The sequence below is a fragment of the Suncus etruscus genome, chromosome 6, assembly GCF_024139225.1.
Source record: "Suncus etruscus isolate mSunEtr1 chromosome 6, mSunEtr1.pri.cur, whole genome shotgun sequence".
In the NCBI taxonomy this organism is placed as follows: Eukaryota; Metazoa; Chordata; class Mammalia; order Eulipotyphla; family Soricidae; genus Suncus; species Suncus etruscus.
In genome coordinates, this window is record NC_064853.1 from 32,150,252 (window position 1) to 32,166,864 (window position 16,613).

General features: G+C 42.8%; 1 protein-coding gene across 2 annotated transcripts in view; it reads left to right on the top strand.

Annotated features, from left to right (window-relative positions):
- GPBP1L1 (GC-rich promoter binding protein 1 like 1) overlaps positions 1 to 16,613 on the top strand; it is a 37,340-nt gene that overhangs the window by 12,244 nt on the left and 8,483 nt on the right. Inside the window, exons 5-7 of one of the 2 annotated variants that reach the window (XM_049774822.1) lie at positions 10,286 to 10,358; positions 11,852 to 12,045; positions 15,936 to 16,076. In XM_049774822.1, coding sequence (XP_049630779.1) covers positions 10,286 to 10,358; positions 11,852 to 12,045; positions 15,936 to 16,076 — 408 coding nt within the window. The remainder of the gene's footprint in view (positions 1 to 10,285; positions 10,359 to 11,851; positions 12,046 to 15,935; positions 16,077 to 16,613) is intronic. The other variant, XM_049774823.1, reaches the window with a different exon arrangement.

The window sequence follows — 16,613 nt, forward strand, 5'->3', positions numbered from 1 at the left end:
CCAACCACCATCCTTCTGCATGCAAGGCAAACGCCCTACCTCCATGCTATCTCTCCAGCCCCTCTCCATCATTCTTATTTAATATACTTATCAGTGGAAATTGGCAAATTAAAATCTCTGTTGTTGAGCTAGAAGAAGTATTCAAAAGACTTGAGCTTTACATGCCAGGGGCCCAGATATAATCTCTGCAACCCATGGCACCCTAGTACTTCTGGGCGTGAACCCTGAGAGCTACTGATGTAAATTTTCTTTTTTTTCTTTTTTTTTTGGTTTTTGGGACACACCCGTTTGACGCTCAGGGGTTACTCCTGGCTATGTGCTCAGAAATCGCCCCTGGCTTGGGGGGACCATATGGGACGCCGGGGGATCGAACCGCGGTCCTTCCTTGGCTAGCGCTTGCAAGGCAGACACCTTACCTCCAGCACCACCTACCCGGCCCCTCTTTTTTTTTTTTATGTAAATTTTTTTAAAATTGTTGTGGGTCTGGAGAGGTAGCCTAGTGGGTAGGGCACTTGTGTTTAATACAGCTGACCCAGGTTCAATCTCTGAGCACCACCTGGTGTGGACCCGAAAATACACAAAATAGGGGGAAAAGATCCTGCTTTTCGCACATCAGGAATTTTAGTAAATTCTCATCATTTAGTTGTATATTTTATTAGTTTGTTTTGGCTTTGGGCCCTATCAGTAGTTAGGTCTGGTTCTGCACTCAAGAGTTACTCCCAGCGGGCTCGGGAGCATATGGGATGCTGGGGATCAAACTTGCACGGCTGTGTGCATAGTTCTGAGCAAATTGAGGTTTGCCCCCACCAAAAAAAATTTCTGAGAGTTAACTCAGCACACCCAGGTATGGCCCAAAAACTAAAAATAAAAGAGAGACTAACAGAAGTAGCATGGATAAAAATAGAAGTTGGGGCCGGGCGGTGGCGCTGGAGGTAAGGTGCCTGCCTTTCCTGCGCTAGCCTAGGACGGACTGCGGTTCGATCCCCCGGCGTCCCATATGGTCCCCCAAGCCAGGAGCAACTTCTGAGCGCATAGCCAGGAGTAACCCCTGAGCGTCACAGGGTGTGGCCCAAAAACCAAAAAAAAAAAAAAAAAAAAAAAAAAATAGAAGTTATTTCTAGTTTCTTTTTTATTTTGTTTTGTTTTGGGGCCACACTCAGCAGCGCTCAGGGGTAGGCTCAGGGAACCATATGATATGCTGGGAATTGAACCTGGCCTGGCCACATGCAAGGCAAGAATATCAGGGTTAGAACCAATGTCAGCCATGTGCAGGACAAACTTTCTACCTTCTGTACTATTGCTCTGGCCCCTGTTTAGAGTACTTTTTTTTTTTTTTTTTGGTTTTTCGGCCACACCTGTTTGATGGTCAGGGGTTACTCCTGGCTAAGTGCTCAGAAATCGGCCCTGGCTTGGGGGGACCGTATGGGACGCCAGGGGATCGAACCACTGTCCTTCCCTGACTAATGCTTGCAAGGCAGATACCTTACCTCTAGCGCCACCTTGCCGGCCCCTAGAGCACTTTTTTTTTTTTTTTTTTTTTTTTTTGGTTTTTGGGCCACACCTGGTAACGCTCAGGGGTTACTCCTGGCTATGCGCCCAGAAGTTGCTCCTGGCTTGGGGGACCATATGGGACACCGGGGGATCGAACCGCGGTCCGTCCAAGGCTACCGCAGGCAAGGCAGGTGCACCTTACCTTTAGCGCCACCGCCCGGCCCCCCTAGAGCACTTTTTAACCTAAGGAACTGTACTACGGATTGGTATAGTTCCCTAATAATTTTATCAGTTCTGTAATATTCCTCAAATTGACAACAGAAAGAAAATACATAAAGGCAGCCAGAGCTCCTGACTGGTGTCTGGAACTTTGGTTGTTGTCAGGTTATCTTGTATCAGTCTAACTAGCTTGAGTGCTGACTGCACCACAGCAGTTTGGGAGACATGGAACCTCTGACCTGTTTAGTTCTAGTGAGCAGGGGTCTTCAAACTACGGCCCGAGGGCCACATAATGTATTTGTTCCCATTTTGTTTCTTCACTTCAAAATAAGATATATGCAGTGTGCATAGGAATTTGTTCGTAGTTTTTATTTTCACTATAGTCTGGTCCTTCAACAGTCTGAGGGACAGTGAACTGGCCCCCTGTTTAAAAAGTTTGAGGACTGGGCCTGGAGAGATAGCATAGCGGCATTTGTCTTGCAAGCAGCCGATCCAGGACCTAAGGTGATTGGTTCGAATCCCCGTGTCCCATATGGTCCCTCCGTGCCTGCCAGGAACTTTTTTTTGTTTTGTTTTGTTTTGTTTTGTTTTTGGGCCACACTGGCAGTGCTCAGGGGTCACTCCTGGCTGTCTGCTCAGAAATAGCTCCTGGCGGGATTCGAACCAATCACCTTTGGTCCTGGATCGGCTGCTTGCAAGGCAAACGCCCGCTGTGCTATGTCTTCGGGCCTGCCAGGAGCTATTTCTGAGCAGACAGCCAGGAGCCTGAGCACCGCCGGGTGTGGCCCAAAAAAGAAGTTTGAGGACCACTGTTCTAGAGCTTAGGCTGTAGGCATTTCTGCTGTGATAGCAGAACACAAATCTAGAATATTACTGCAGAGACTTTTGCTAACTTGAAGTAACCCACATTCCTCTTTAATATCTGCCAGTCAGCAAAATCACATTATTTCTTGCTGGTGGCAGCACAACTTAGCTGCTCAGAAAAAGCACTGAAATCCAATCATTTTCAGTGTCTTTGAGGCAATTAGAAGTACCCGTTTTGGGAAGACCATCACCTCAATCTCTCAGCCAACCACCTTTTATGGTAGAATAAGGTGTTTGTTCTTGGGTCAAGCAAGCCTCTGAACAATGTTCTTGCCCATCTGGGCATTCTGGTATGGCTATGCCCTCAGTATATCTATGCCCATAACTCCTTTGTTAAATGGGCAAATTTCTCTGAAAGCCAGCAAAACTGTCAGGATCTCCACATGGTTGAGGAAAGGGGTGTCTTCTCTGTTACCATCACCCTGTCATTAGACACTGACCATCTTAAGAAGATCACCGTGGCCACAAAAAAGATGCTGCCAACCAGGCCTGAGATATGCTGACTCTACCCCATAAGGGACTCACTAATAAGGAGACCAATTATCTGTGAATGGCAAATGTTATAGATCATTAATAATTAAACATAGCTCTGACTTGCTCACTATCATTTATGAATACCAAGCCTTCTCCACTGGAACTGAAACTGTATCTATAGAGTGGGTGGAACATGTGACAAAAGAAGAGGAAGTTGGAGCCGGAGAGATCGCATGGAGGTAGTGTATTTGCCTCACATGCAGAAGGATGGTGGTTTGAATCCCAGCATTCCATAAGGTCCACCGAGCCTGCCAGGAGCGATTTCTGAGCATAGAGCCAGGAGTAACCCCTGAACGCCGCCAGGGTGACCCAAAAACAAAAAGAAGTCAATTTTATTTCATTCCACCATGAACTGAACTCTTAATTCTTCTTGGTTGAAGACCAGAGGAGTTTCTACAGGTGTACCAGGTTAAAATTCCAGAATCATGATTCCAAAAGTGGGTATAAGGATAGAAACTTGGGGCCAGAAAAGTAGCTCAACATGCTGAGTATGTTTTGTGTGTTGAACATTTCCATCCTCAGAAATCACTACGTCATCACTGAGCTGGAAGTAGCCCCTGAAAATTGCCACTTATGGCCCCAAATCTAAAAACGGCAGGGCGATGACACGCATATGACAACACAGAAACATTGCTGACAAAAATTAAGCTGCTTTAGATCAAGATTCCTGTAAAAGTTTGATGAGAGGTTTTGCCACCAGAGCTACAGAGAGGAGCCTTGAGTCCTCCAGTGGAGCTGATCCACGTCTAGACCATATAGGAACCAAAGGGAAGACTCCTATGGACCCTAGGACGTGAATGTGTTCACAATCACTGGCTACTATAATTTTTATTTCAGGGATTAAAAAGATGTTTATGCTTTGTTCTGATTACTCATTAACCTCAACTTTCACATTGGAAAGCTTTTTGTCTTTTTAACTTCTGGGACCAGATAAAACTTAGGGGATAAGGTGCTTACCTTTCATACAGTGAACCTGGATTATATCCCCAGCACAATATATGGTTCCCCAAATCCCATTAAGTAATCCCTGAGAACTGTTGGGTGTAGCTTCAAAATAAAACTAACCAAAAAAACAAGCTGAGGCTAGGTTTGGAGATAATTGGTTTTTGGAAGCCTTTCATACTTTGTTTAAAAAAAAAAAGCTGTTTTATACAAATTGAAGAGATCTGTAATAATGAGAGTTGTAGTGGGAATCATATTGCCTACTTTTTAGGAGATGTGGGAAATAGTGGTTTTGAGGCTATACCTGTCACTTCTCAGATCATTCTTAGCCATTTTGGGGTGCTGTATGTGGTGCTGGTGATAAAACTGGTTGGCCTCAAGCAAGTCAAGTATCTTTACCCCTATACAATTTCTCAGGCCTTATTACCTTTCTTTGTATCACTGAGCCTAGATAGGAATTTTGGTCCTCGCCTACAATGTCAGTTATGTTTGCAGTGCTCTGAATTCAAGGCTTCTTGAGCCTATTATTCCCTTAAAAGATCTAGGTGTGATTAGAGATCTGTAGAGATCTGGGTACAGATCTGTTTTGAGGCAGAAAACCCCTCTTTGCTGAAACTGGATTCTCCTTTCTGTTACAAATGAGACTCCTGCTTTCCTGCTCTCCCTGGAGAGGACAGTCCTGTTCTGTCTCTTGGTTGACCGCTTCCAAGGTAAACGCGCTACCCACTTTACTATCGCTCCAGCCCCTAAAAGTAAAACTTTCTAGGATGAGGTCTATAGCAACAGACAGTATAGTAGGTAGGATACTTGTCTTGCACACAGTTGATCTGTGTTCGATCCCTGGTAGCCGTATGGTCCCCTGACAGAAATGATCCTTGAGCACTATGTTGCGTGAAGCCCAAAACACAAAAAATTAAAATTAAACATTTTTCCCCTAGGATTTTAATATGTGAGTTTTTTGGAAGTAAGGAATTCTGGAGAGGGCCAGAGAGAGAGCACAGTGGTAGGGCTTTTGCCTTGCACACAGCCAATCTAGGACAGTTGGTGGTTCAAATCCCAGCATTCCATATGGTCCTCCATGCCTTCCAGGAGAGATTTCTGAGCACAGAGCCAGGAGTAACCCCTGAGCGCCGCTGGGTGTGAACCCAAAGCAAAAATAAGGAAAAAGAAAATTCTGGAAGAAATCCTGAGAGAGAATTCTTACAGGATGGCAGTAGTTCCACTATAACTTTTAAATCCCTTCAAATTCTTGTTTTGTTTTTGTTGTTTTTGGGCCACACCCGGCATTGCTCAGGGGTGACTCCTGGCTGTCTGCTCGGAAATAGCTCCTGGCAGGCACGGGGGACCATATGGGACACCGGGATTCGAACCAACCACCTTTGGTCCTGGATCGGCTGCTTGCAAGGCTAACGCCGCTGTGCTATCTCTCCGGGCCCAAATCCCTTCAAATTCTACACTGATATAGCTCTGTTTTAATTACAGGTGCTCTGTGTTAGGATGCCTACCCACTCTGTTCATTTACCTTTCTGCTAGAATTCCAAGCAAGTACAGTAAGGCAAAAAGAATAATAATGAAGGATACGTATACAGATGAAGAGAGTACAGTGGGCAAGATGATTAATTACTTTGTACAAATATGACCCAGGTTTTCTCCCTAGCACCACCACTTATGATTTTCTGAGCCTTTCCAGGAATGATCCCTCAGCACCACTGGGTATGACCCAAAAACAAAAATAAAAATATCCTAAAGCTCTACAAGGAGTTATTAGGTTTCAAGGTACAAGGTTATAAAAAAAAATCAGTTTCAGGAGGCTGAAAGCGATAGTATAGCGACAGAGCATTTGCCTTGCATGCAGCCAATTTAGGGTGGATGGTGGTTGGTATCCCAGCATCCCATATGGTCCCCTGTGCCTGCCAGGAGTAGCCCCTGAGCACTGCTGGGTGTGACCCAAAAAGTAACAAAACAAAAAAAATCAGTGTTCCAGCTTGCAAAAAAAGAAAAATAATAGCCCGTCTTTATATACTAACAAGGAGTAGTTGGGAAACAAAATTTTGTTAAATGCCTTTTGCAATATTAAAATAACCTTACTGGTGGTGAAATACAAGGTTCTTAGGACTTACTCCTGGTTTGAACATAGAGTTCACTCCAGGCAAGGCTCAGGTCCTGGGGGTCAAACATTTTTATAAGACTATGGCTTGGTCTCTTGGGAGGGGGGGGAGTTGTGTGTGTGTGTGTGTGTGTTTTATCTTTATTTAAACCCTTGATTACAAATGTGATTGTAGTTGTATGATTACAGTCATGTAAAGAACACCCCCCCTTCACCAGTGCAAGATTCCCACCATCAATTTCCCAGATCTTCCTCCTCCTCACCCTACCCACACCTGTACTCGAGACAAGCTTTCTATTTCCCTCATTCATTCACATTGTTATGATAGTTTTCAGTGTAGTTATTTCTCTAACTGCACTCATCACTCTTTGTGGTGAGCTTCATATCATAAGCTGCACCTACATGGGAAGATGGGGGGAAATAAGGGTTGGGACTGAGGCAGTTAAAAATTAGAAATGAACTTTGTAGGGCAGTATCAAGGTCACAATACAAGATGGATATTATGCATATATAAACTATATGCATACAATACTATCAATAGGAGACAAAGGAGAAAAAATTTCCAGTGACTGTTCCAACATAAACCAGTGCTAGAATGACCCACCCTCCTCCCAAAGTGCATTTCCATTAGTGTAGGGAGAGGTAGGGGGGAAGCCTGATGACCCCTATAGAGTCCACCTGGACTGGATTCCAGGGGAGAAAGGGGGATGGCTGGGGGCCTGCCAAGCATCCCAGCACTCCCCAGGCTAGGGAGCTGGCCTCCAGAATCAAAGGGGAAACCGGAAGCCAGATATCTGCCCGCCCTCCTCCCTATGCACCTCCCCCCTGGAGTACGGAGGGAGGGGGGAAGCCTGAGGACCCCTAGGAGTCTGACAGTACTCAGATTACTCCTGGCTCTATGCTCAGAAATCGCTCCTGGCAGGCTCGGGACCATATGAGATGCCAGGATTCAAACCACTGTCCTTCGGCATGCAAGGCAACACTGCCTTAGCTCCATGCTATCTCTCCTGCCCTATTTTTTGTTTTAAATATATTTAATGTGTGTGGGTTTATGGGTTTTTTTGTTTCTGTTTTTGTTTGGTTTTGGATCATACCTATCAGTACTCGAGCTACTCCTGGCTCTGTGCTCAGAAATCGTCTCTGGCAGGCTCAGGAGGACTATATGGGATTCTGGAAATCAAACCACAGTCAGTCCGGGGATGGCCACATACAATGCTGTGCTAATGCTCTGGCTCCTATTTGTGTGTGTGTGTGTGTGTGTTTGTTTGGTTTTTTTTTTTTTTTTTTTTTTGGGCCACACTCGGTGACTCTCAGGGGCTACTCCTGGCTGTGTGCTCAGAAATTGCTCCTGACTTGAGGGACCATATGGGACACTTGTGCCACCGCTCCAGCCCCTAATGTGTGTAGGTTTTTTTGGGGGGGGGGTTGTTTTTGTTTTTTAGGTCTCACCCAGCAGCACTCAGGCTAATCCCCCATCAGACTCGGGGGACCATATAGGATGCCGGGATTTGAACCACTGTCCTTCTACATGCAAGGCAAACGCCCTACCACTGTGTTATCTCTTTGGCCCCTAATGTGTGTATTTTTTTTTAATGTGTGTATTTTTAGTGAAAATAAAATATTACTGGTTTAGCAGCAAGTATTCTTGCTTCAACTGAAAGCTATTTATAAGAACTTTGGGGGGCGGGAGAGATAGCATGGAGGTAAGGCGTTTGCCTTTCATGCAGGAGGTCATCAGTTCGAATCCTGGCATCCCATATGGTCCCCCAGGCCTGCCAGGAGCAATTTCTGAGTCTGGAGTCAGGAATGACCCCTGAGCACTGTTGGGTGTGACCCAAAAACCACAAAAAAAAAAAAAAAAAAAAACTTTGGTACATTTTGCTTCACACTTAGCTTTATACAGTTTTTTACGTCTTATATTTTTGTTTTGTTTTTGTATCACATTCGGCAACACTCAGTGGTTACTCTTGCCTCTGTGCTCAGAAATTGCTCCTGGCAGGCTCAGGGGACCATATAGGATGCCAGGATTTGAACCACTGTACTTCTGCATGCAAGGCAAATGCCCTACCTCCATGTTATCTCCAGCTCCATTAAGTCTTACATTTTTATACTTGAAATTTTTGTGTTTTGTGCACACCTTGTTTTGCTTAGGAACTATTCTAGCTCTGCTCTCGAATCACTGCAGGGGTACTTGAGGAACTGTATGTGGTTCTAGGAATTTGAACTGGGGTTGGTCAGTTTTTAAAGCCAGGTACCTTAGAATTTGTGGATCAAACCCAGTCAGGACTGTGCAAGGCACATGCTTTACCTATTGTACTCTTATCTCTACCTTCTCATAGTTTCTATTTTGTTTGTTTGGTTGGTTGGTTTTTGGGTCACATCGGGAAGTGCTTAGGTTACTCCTGGCTCTATGCTCAGAAATCACTTCTAGCAGGCTTGGGGGACCATATGGGATGCCGGTATTCGAACCACCATCCTTCTGCATGAAAGGCAACCCCCCTACCTCCATGCCATCTCTCCGGCACTAGTTTCTATTTTTACTTTTGTATACAAGACTATTTTTCTGCTTTGAATATTCTGTCATGTGTTCATCTATATTTTGAGTTGGTAGCTTTACATAGCTATGTATGCTAATGTTCTTAACAAGTTGAAAAATATATCATCTGGCCTCCAAGACTTGAAGACAACAGTTTAAGAGTCTGGGCATCTTTTTGCATGATATGCCACTGATAATTCCATGCTAAGAAGCTTTTTCCTCTATTTTTACCAGATTGTAAAGTCTGGGTATAGAGGGCCCAGAGCAAGATAGCACAGCGTGTAGAGAACCCCATTTGGTCCCCAAGCCCCACCAGGGGTAATTCCTGAGTGCAAAGCCAGCAATACCCAAGCATTGTTGGGTGTGGACCCCCCCAAAAAAAATGTCTGTAGTGTACACTGCAGTTGCTCATTCACACATGTCTCAACTTATGCATTTAGTTACTGGGTCAAGCCTGATGCTCCTAACATTTAATTCTCTTCTATTCCCTTAATCTTCATCTTCTAGACTATGCAATCTTCTCTTAATACACTTTTTTTGGTTTTGAGCCACACCCGGTGGTGCTCAGGGGTTACTCCTGGCTGTCTGCTCAGAAATAGCTCCTGGCAGTCATGGGGGACCATATGGGACACCGGGATTCGAACCAACCACCTTTGGTCCTGGCTGCTTGCAAGGCAAAAACCGCTGTGCTATCTCTCCGGGCCCCTCTTAATATACTCTTAATTGATTCTTAAACAGGCAAATTTCCACTAGATTGTTGTAAACTAGTAACTATATCATGTTAACTGCATAGAAGGTGAGATGGATTCCCGTTACAGAGAATAAAACAGTTATCCTTGAAAAGAAAGAAAATACAACTACGATTTGACTCTTGCTGACTTTGCCAGATAAATATAATCTCACAAAAAGGTCATCATATTCTGCTGAATTACTTCAGACTTTTGAATATTCTTTTTCATGCTTTTGTATCTTGATATTCACTAAGATTTCAGTATTTACACTCATTTTTTAGTTTTTTTTTCTCTTGGAATCATCTGTAAGGACTTATTTAGTCATCAACTGTAATGGAACTTTTTCTGATAGTATTTCTCTTCATTCCTTTATCCTTCAGGGGAATTTTTGTCACAACCCCTGTTAACCTTTGATTATACTTTATCTACAAGTTTATTTTTTATAGTGCAACTATGATCTTGTGAGAACAAAGCCTCCCCTTGTCTTATTTCCATTTATGTTCCTATGTCTGGCACATGGTCTGCCTTTGCCCTAACACAGTCTTAGAAGTGTTTTGGACACTACACTGATAATTGCTCCTTTTCATATCTCATCTTTTGGCATGAATACATGAAGATGAGAATGACATGTAGTTCATTTAAAGAAAAAAATAACAAAGTGAAACCCAAGAAAACCTTGATATTATTAGAAACCCTGATGATTTGTAATTTAACATTTTCTGTTGATTAATTGGGAATACAGCATTACATAGTGCTACTAATAAATTATTATTTTATAGGTTCCATGGTGATGGCTACTTTGCAAAAAGTGCCAAGATAATTAGCTTTCAATATCAACCATTAATATCCCTTTTTTCCTAGCCTTCTTTGAATCCAGAAGCTGGCAAACAGAATCAGCCATGCAGACCTATTGGGACCCCTTCTGGAGTATGGGGTAGGTAGTTTTTGCCATTTTAAAGGCAAAACTTAAAATTTTTCTTAGCAGGGAGAGGAGCAAACTTCTTTTATCTTTTTTTGTTTCTTTATCTCGTATTTCTCCTCATCCATTTGTACATGGTAACTAACATCTATTAGCTTTACTCTGACCCCCCCCAAAATACCACTGAAATATGTATATCTTAGTGAAGTCAGTATATAGCCAGTTGAAAGGTGTAAAGCCCTAGATTTGGAAGCATATTTTAAGGGAGAATATCACAACTGTATAATAAGTAATTTATTAATGTTATTTATTTATTTTATATCACTTAAGTGAAATTTCATGTGTTATAGTTGCCTCTTGATTATTTGGTTCATAAATAGTATGTTTTGAATATTTTTTCCTGTTACTAAATAATTTAACATAGTCTTTGAAAGGCTGTATAGTTATGTATGTGTATATATATATATATCTATTAGACCAATTTTTTGAACCAGTTTCTAATTGTTTAGCTTTTTGCTTTCTTTACCATTATAAATGATGTTTGCTTCATAAAACAAGGGGAAAACTTATTAACTGTTTTGGGAATAACTAGCCATATAAAATATTGACAGATAAATCCGTGTATTTCAAACTGAACATGATCTGTGGTGTTGAAATCTTTGTTATTTATAAATAGAATTCTTTTGTTTTTGGGCCATACCCAGTGATGTCAGGTGTTATTCTTGACTCTGCACTCAGGGATCACTCCTGGTGGTGCTTGGGGGACCATATGGGATGTTGGAGATTGAACCTGGGTCAGCCACATGCAAGGCAAGCGCCCTACTCATTGTTGTACCATTACTCCAACACCCTAAATTGACCTCTTATTTGATGCTTCGGATTGGTTTTGGATTTAAGTTATGGTTCTAAGGTTTACTATACCATTTACTCCTTTAATGATACATAGCTTTGCTCGCATTTGCCTTCCTGGAAAATTACATGGAGATTTCTTTTCCCATTTCTTATTTCTCTATTTCTATAACATAACTGACAGGTATATATCCTTGGGTATATTCTTTAGTTTTAGTTTTTGCTTTTGGTTTTTGTTGAGAGTTTTTTGGGATTTTTTGTTTTGTTTTGCTTTTGGCCACATTGGGTGGCGCTCAGCAATTATTACTCCTGGCTCTGTGCTCTAAAATCACTCTTAACAGGCTCTGAGGACCACAGGGGATGCTGGGGATCAAACCAAGGTCTGTCCTCAGTTGTTTGCATGCAAGGCAAACGGATTACCTGCTATGCTATAGCTCCGACACCTTGGATATATATTCTTGTTTGGCCTTGCCTGAATAATGACATCATACACTAATTTATGTATTAGCTCCTGAAGTACTACTTTCTTTAGAACTCTGTAAAGTGCACTCCAAGAAGTCTCTCAGTCTCCTCTAGCAGCTCTTGTTGAAAGTGAGTCCTTTATATAAACTGTGTTCTATGTTAACCAAAAGGTTTGACACTCTAATGTTGTTTCACAGAAAATCCACCTTGTGCCAAGCTACCGTCCAAGATGCTAGTCATCAAAAAAGTTTCCAAAGAGGATTCTGCTGCTGCCTTCTCTGCTGCATTCACCTCACCAGGATCTCATCATACAAATGGAAACAAATCATCAAGTATGATTCCAAGTGTATATAAGAACCTGGTTCCTAAGCCTGCACCACCTCCTTCCAAGGTATGATTTGGAGTCCGTATACAAGAACCTTGAAGAGAATTAATTCCTCACCTGTAAGTTTTACAGATAACAAAACACTGATTCAAAGAATTCAGTGAGGATGATTAGAAGTACCCTGCCATGGTTTGTATAAATAGAACCAAGAGTGGCAGTTAAGCAAGATAGTTATTATAAACAAAATATAGCTGCATGTCCTTGATTGTCTTAAGTAGCTGGCCAGGCACCCAGCATTGTCCTTGAGGCAGAGCTGGTGAAGTGAAGAGCATATCCAGTCTGCTCTCAACCTGATATTTGTCTGACATCTGGCTTCTTTTCTTTTCATATGAGTATAAAAATGTGTGGGTAGAGCTCTGATCCTTGAGCTTGGAACCAGAAATAAACCCTAACCACCACTAGGTGTGGTCCAAAAGTAAAACAGACAAAAACTAAAATGATTTTTGGACAATGACCCAGATTTAGATTGGCAAAAAATGTTTGATGCTCCAAACACTGCCTCCCCTGTGCTTAGACATCTTATGGTGCTAGAGATTTTCACGAGGATCTATTGCATGCTTGACCACTGTATTTGTCTCTCTTGATGTGTAATTTTTTTTTTTTTTTTGGGGGTCTCACCTGGCATCGTTCAGGAGTTACTCCTGGCCTTACTCTCAGAAATCACTCCAGGCAGGCTCAGGGGACCACATGGGATGCTAGGATTCAAACCACCGTCGTTCTGCATGCAAGGCAAATGCCTTACCTCCATGCTATCTCTCTGGCCCGATCTGAATATTTTAAGAAATGAGAAGTAAAAGTATATTATGGAAATTAGCTATAGAACATTGAAATAGACAGATTCTGCTTGTGTATTCTTTGGGTTATGATCTAGGACAGTTGTCTTAAGGTTTACTTCTGGAGAAATGGCCCAACTCCACAGCAGCCCAGCTCAACAACTAATCCCCCAAAGAACATAATGCTACTAAATTCTAAGTCTCCATTTTATCATCTATATTGATGAAAATGCTTTTTTTTTTTTTTTTTTTGTATTTTTGAATCTTACCTGGCGACACCTCATGAGTTACTCCTGGCTCTGCACTCCTTGGATCGGCTGTGTGCAAGGCAAACGCCCTACCATTATACTATCTCTCCGGCCTGAAAATGCCTATCTTTTAAGGGTTTTTTTCCCCCCATTTATTTTTTTTTTTTTAACAAAATTCACATTTTTATTTAGGTTGAGATAAACTATACAAAATTGGTTTACTTCATCAGAAATAAACAATATTTTCATATTATTCCTGGAAACCCACAAAATAGTAACTTACAGGTTTTCCAAGTTTTGCTTATAAATCACGATGAGACAGTAGATATAGTCATGGAGAAAAGACAGAAAACAAATCAGTTGTTAGTGTTTATGGCATCTAAATCCTGTCTTGACCATGAGATGTTAAATATCCCCCATTAAAAAATTTTTTTCCATCTATGAATTACCAAGCTATTCATTATTGTTTCATGCATACAATATTCCAACACCAATTTCTTCACTATTGTCTGTTCACCTCCGCCAGTGTTCCCTGTTTTCCTCTTGCTCCCAACCTGCCTTTAGAGCAGACACTTTTACCCTCCACCAAAATCCTTTCCCTAACTTATCCCTCTCCTACCCCCATGCCAGTGGCAAACTTTCTACCAAAGAATAGTTCTCGGGCCCGGAGAGATAGCACAGCGGCGTTTGCCTTGCAAGCAGCCAATCCAGGACCAAAGGTGGTTGGTTCGAATCCCAGTGTCCCATATGGTCCCCCGTGCCTGCCAGGAGCTATTTCTGAGCAGACAGCCAGGAGTAACCCCTGAGCACAGCCGGGTGTGGCCCAAAAACCAAAAAAAAAAAAAAAAAGAATAGTTCTCTTCCTCTTGTATCTATTATTGTCTTTGGTTTGGGATTTTTTTTGGGGGGGTCATATCCGTTGACTCTCGGGTTACTCCTGGCTGTGCGCTCAGAAATTGCTCTTGGTTTGGGGGACCATATGGACACGGGGATCGAACCATGGTCTGTCCTCGATTGCTACGTGCAAGGCAAATGCCCTACTGCTGTGCTATCACTCTGGCTCCTATTATTATCTTGGGGACTTTATTACTGACTTAAAAGTTTCTTTATATCCCTCATATGAGAGAAATCATTCTTTCCCTCTCCCTCTAACTTTACTCAACATGACATTTTCCACATCAGTCCACATAGTAACAAATTGTATGATTTAAAACAGGTAGGGTCCAGAGGGATGTACAGTGGGTAGACATTTGCCTTATAGCTGACCCAAGTTCAATCCCTGTCAGACCATATGGTTTCCTAAGCTTCTCATGAGTGATTTCTGAGTGCAGAGCTAGGAGTAACACCTGACTGTCACTAGGTGTAGCCCAAACTGCCCCCCTAAAAAGAATAAAAAACAAAAAATAAAATACAAAAAAGAAATAAAACAAATCCCCCATGGGACTGGAGAGATAGCATGGAAGTAAGGTGTTTGCTTTGCATGCAGAAGGTCGGTGGTTCAAATCCCAGCATCCCATATGAACCCCTGAGCAATGCCGGGTATGAACCAAAAAAAAAAAACCAAATCCACCAAAATGAGTAGGGTTTGGGGAGATAACTCAGGGGCCTGGAGCATATGCTTTGCATGTGTGAGGCCTGGGTCAATCTCTGGCTCCTCATGGTCCCTCAGGCACAGAGCTGAGCATACCCACTGAAATCTATTAGGTATGTTTTTTTGTTTTTGTTTTTGGGAACACACCCTATGATGCTCAGGGGTTACTCCTGGCTATGCACTCAGAAATCGCTCCTGGCTTGTGGGACCATATGGGACACCAGGGATTGAACAGCAGTCCATCCTAGGCTAGCGTGGGCAAGATAGACACCTTACCACTTGCGCCAACACTGGCCTCTACTAGCTATGATTTTTTTTTTTTTTTTGGTTTTTGGTTTTTGGGCCACACCCGGCGATGCTCAGGTACTGCTGTGTCTGCTCAGAAATAGCTCCTGGCAGGCACGGGGGACCATATGGGACACCGGGATTCGAACCAACCACCTTTGGTCCTGGTTTGGCTGCTTGCAAGGCAAACACCGCTGTGCTATCTCTCCAGGCCCTACTAGGTATGATTTTAAAAAGAAGAAACGAGTATAGGTTCCAGGAGGTAGAATCCAACTCAAGGGTATGTGTTTTGCATGCATGGATTCCTAGTTCAATGCCATTGAACTATCTTTTTTTTTTTTTTCCCTTTTTTTTTTTTGGTGTTTGGTTTTTGGGTCACATCCGGCAGCGCTCATGCTCAGAAATCGCTCCTGGCAGGCTCGGGACCATATGGGATGCCAGGATTCAAACCACCGTCCTGCATGCAAGGCAAATGCCCTACATCCATGTTATTTCTCCGAGCCCTTAGCATTGAACTATCTTAACAACTATTGATCCAGTATCACTGAGGGTCACCCTGGGCCAGAGAGATTGCACAGTCATAGGGCATTTGCCTTGCAGGACAGACAGTGGTTCGAATCCTGGCATTCCATATGGTCCCCCATGCCTGCTGGGGACGATTTCTGAATGTAGAGCTAGGAATAACCCCTGAGCACTGCTGGGTGTGACCAAAAATCTAAAAAATAGAATGGCCTCCTAACCCCAGAGTACTGCATGTGAAACCCCCTCAAAAAATGTATAAAGAATGGGCCCGGAGAGATAGCACAGCAGCGTTTGCTTTGCAAGCAGCCGATCCAGGACCAAAGTTGGTTGGTTCGAATCCCGGTGTCCCATATGGTCCCCTGTGCCTGCCAGGAGTAACCCTTGAGCACCGCCAGTGTGGCCCAAAAACCAAAAAAGAAGAGCTTACAAACTGAATGCATGCATAATTTTTTTTTTCTTTTCATTTTTCTCATGTAGTCCAATGCATGGAAAACTAACAGAATGGAACACAAGTCGGGATCCCTTTCTTCTAGTCGGGAGTCTGCATTTACCAGTCCAATCTCTGTTACCAAACCAGTAGTACTGGCTAGTGGCTCTATCCTGAGCTCTCCCAAAGAGGTAAGTAAAATATAAAGCTTCAAAGCTGTTTAACCAAACTTAAACAGTCTATGATATACAGACCTGTAACTCTCATTTTCTTGGTAACTATTCTTTATTCTGAGTCATTTCTGTGCTGATTTACCATTATCATTTGAAAGCATATAGTAGCAAGGTTAGTTGCTTGGCTTATATTAGACTTAACATTCTCCTAGTGTCTATAGAAAAATTAATGTAGTTATAAACCAGGATTTTTAATTCTCTGTAAACCTTAAATTTGTTAAAGGGAAAGAATGGGTTATTTTTGGCAAGAGAACAAATCAGGACCAGAGCAATACCATGGCGGTAGGGCATTTGCCTTGCACGCAGCTGACCCAGGACGGACAGTGATTCGAATTCCGGTATCCCAATGGTCCCCCAGCCTATCAGGAGCAATTTCTGAGCACAGAGCCAGGAGTGACCCCTGAATGCCACTGGGTGAAAACCAAAACAAAACAATACTAGAGGGCCAGGGCAGTGGCGCAAGAGATAAGGAGTCTGCCTTGCCCGCACTAGCCT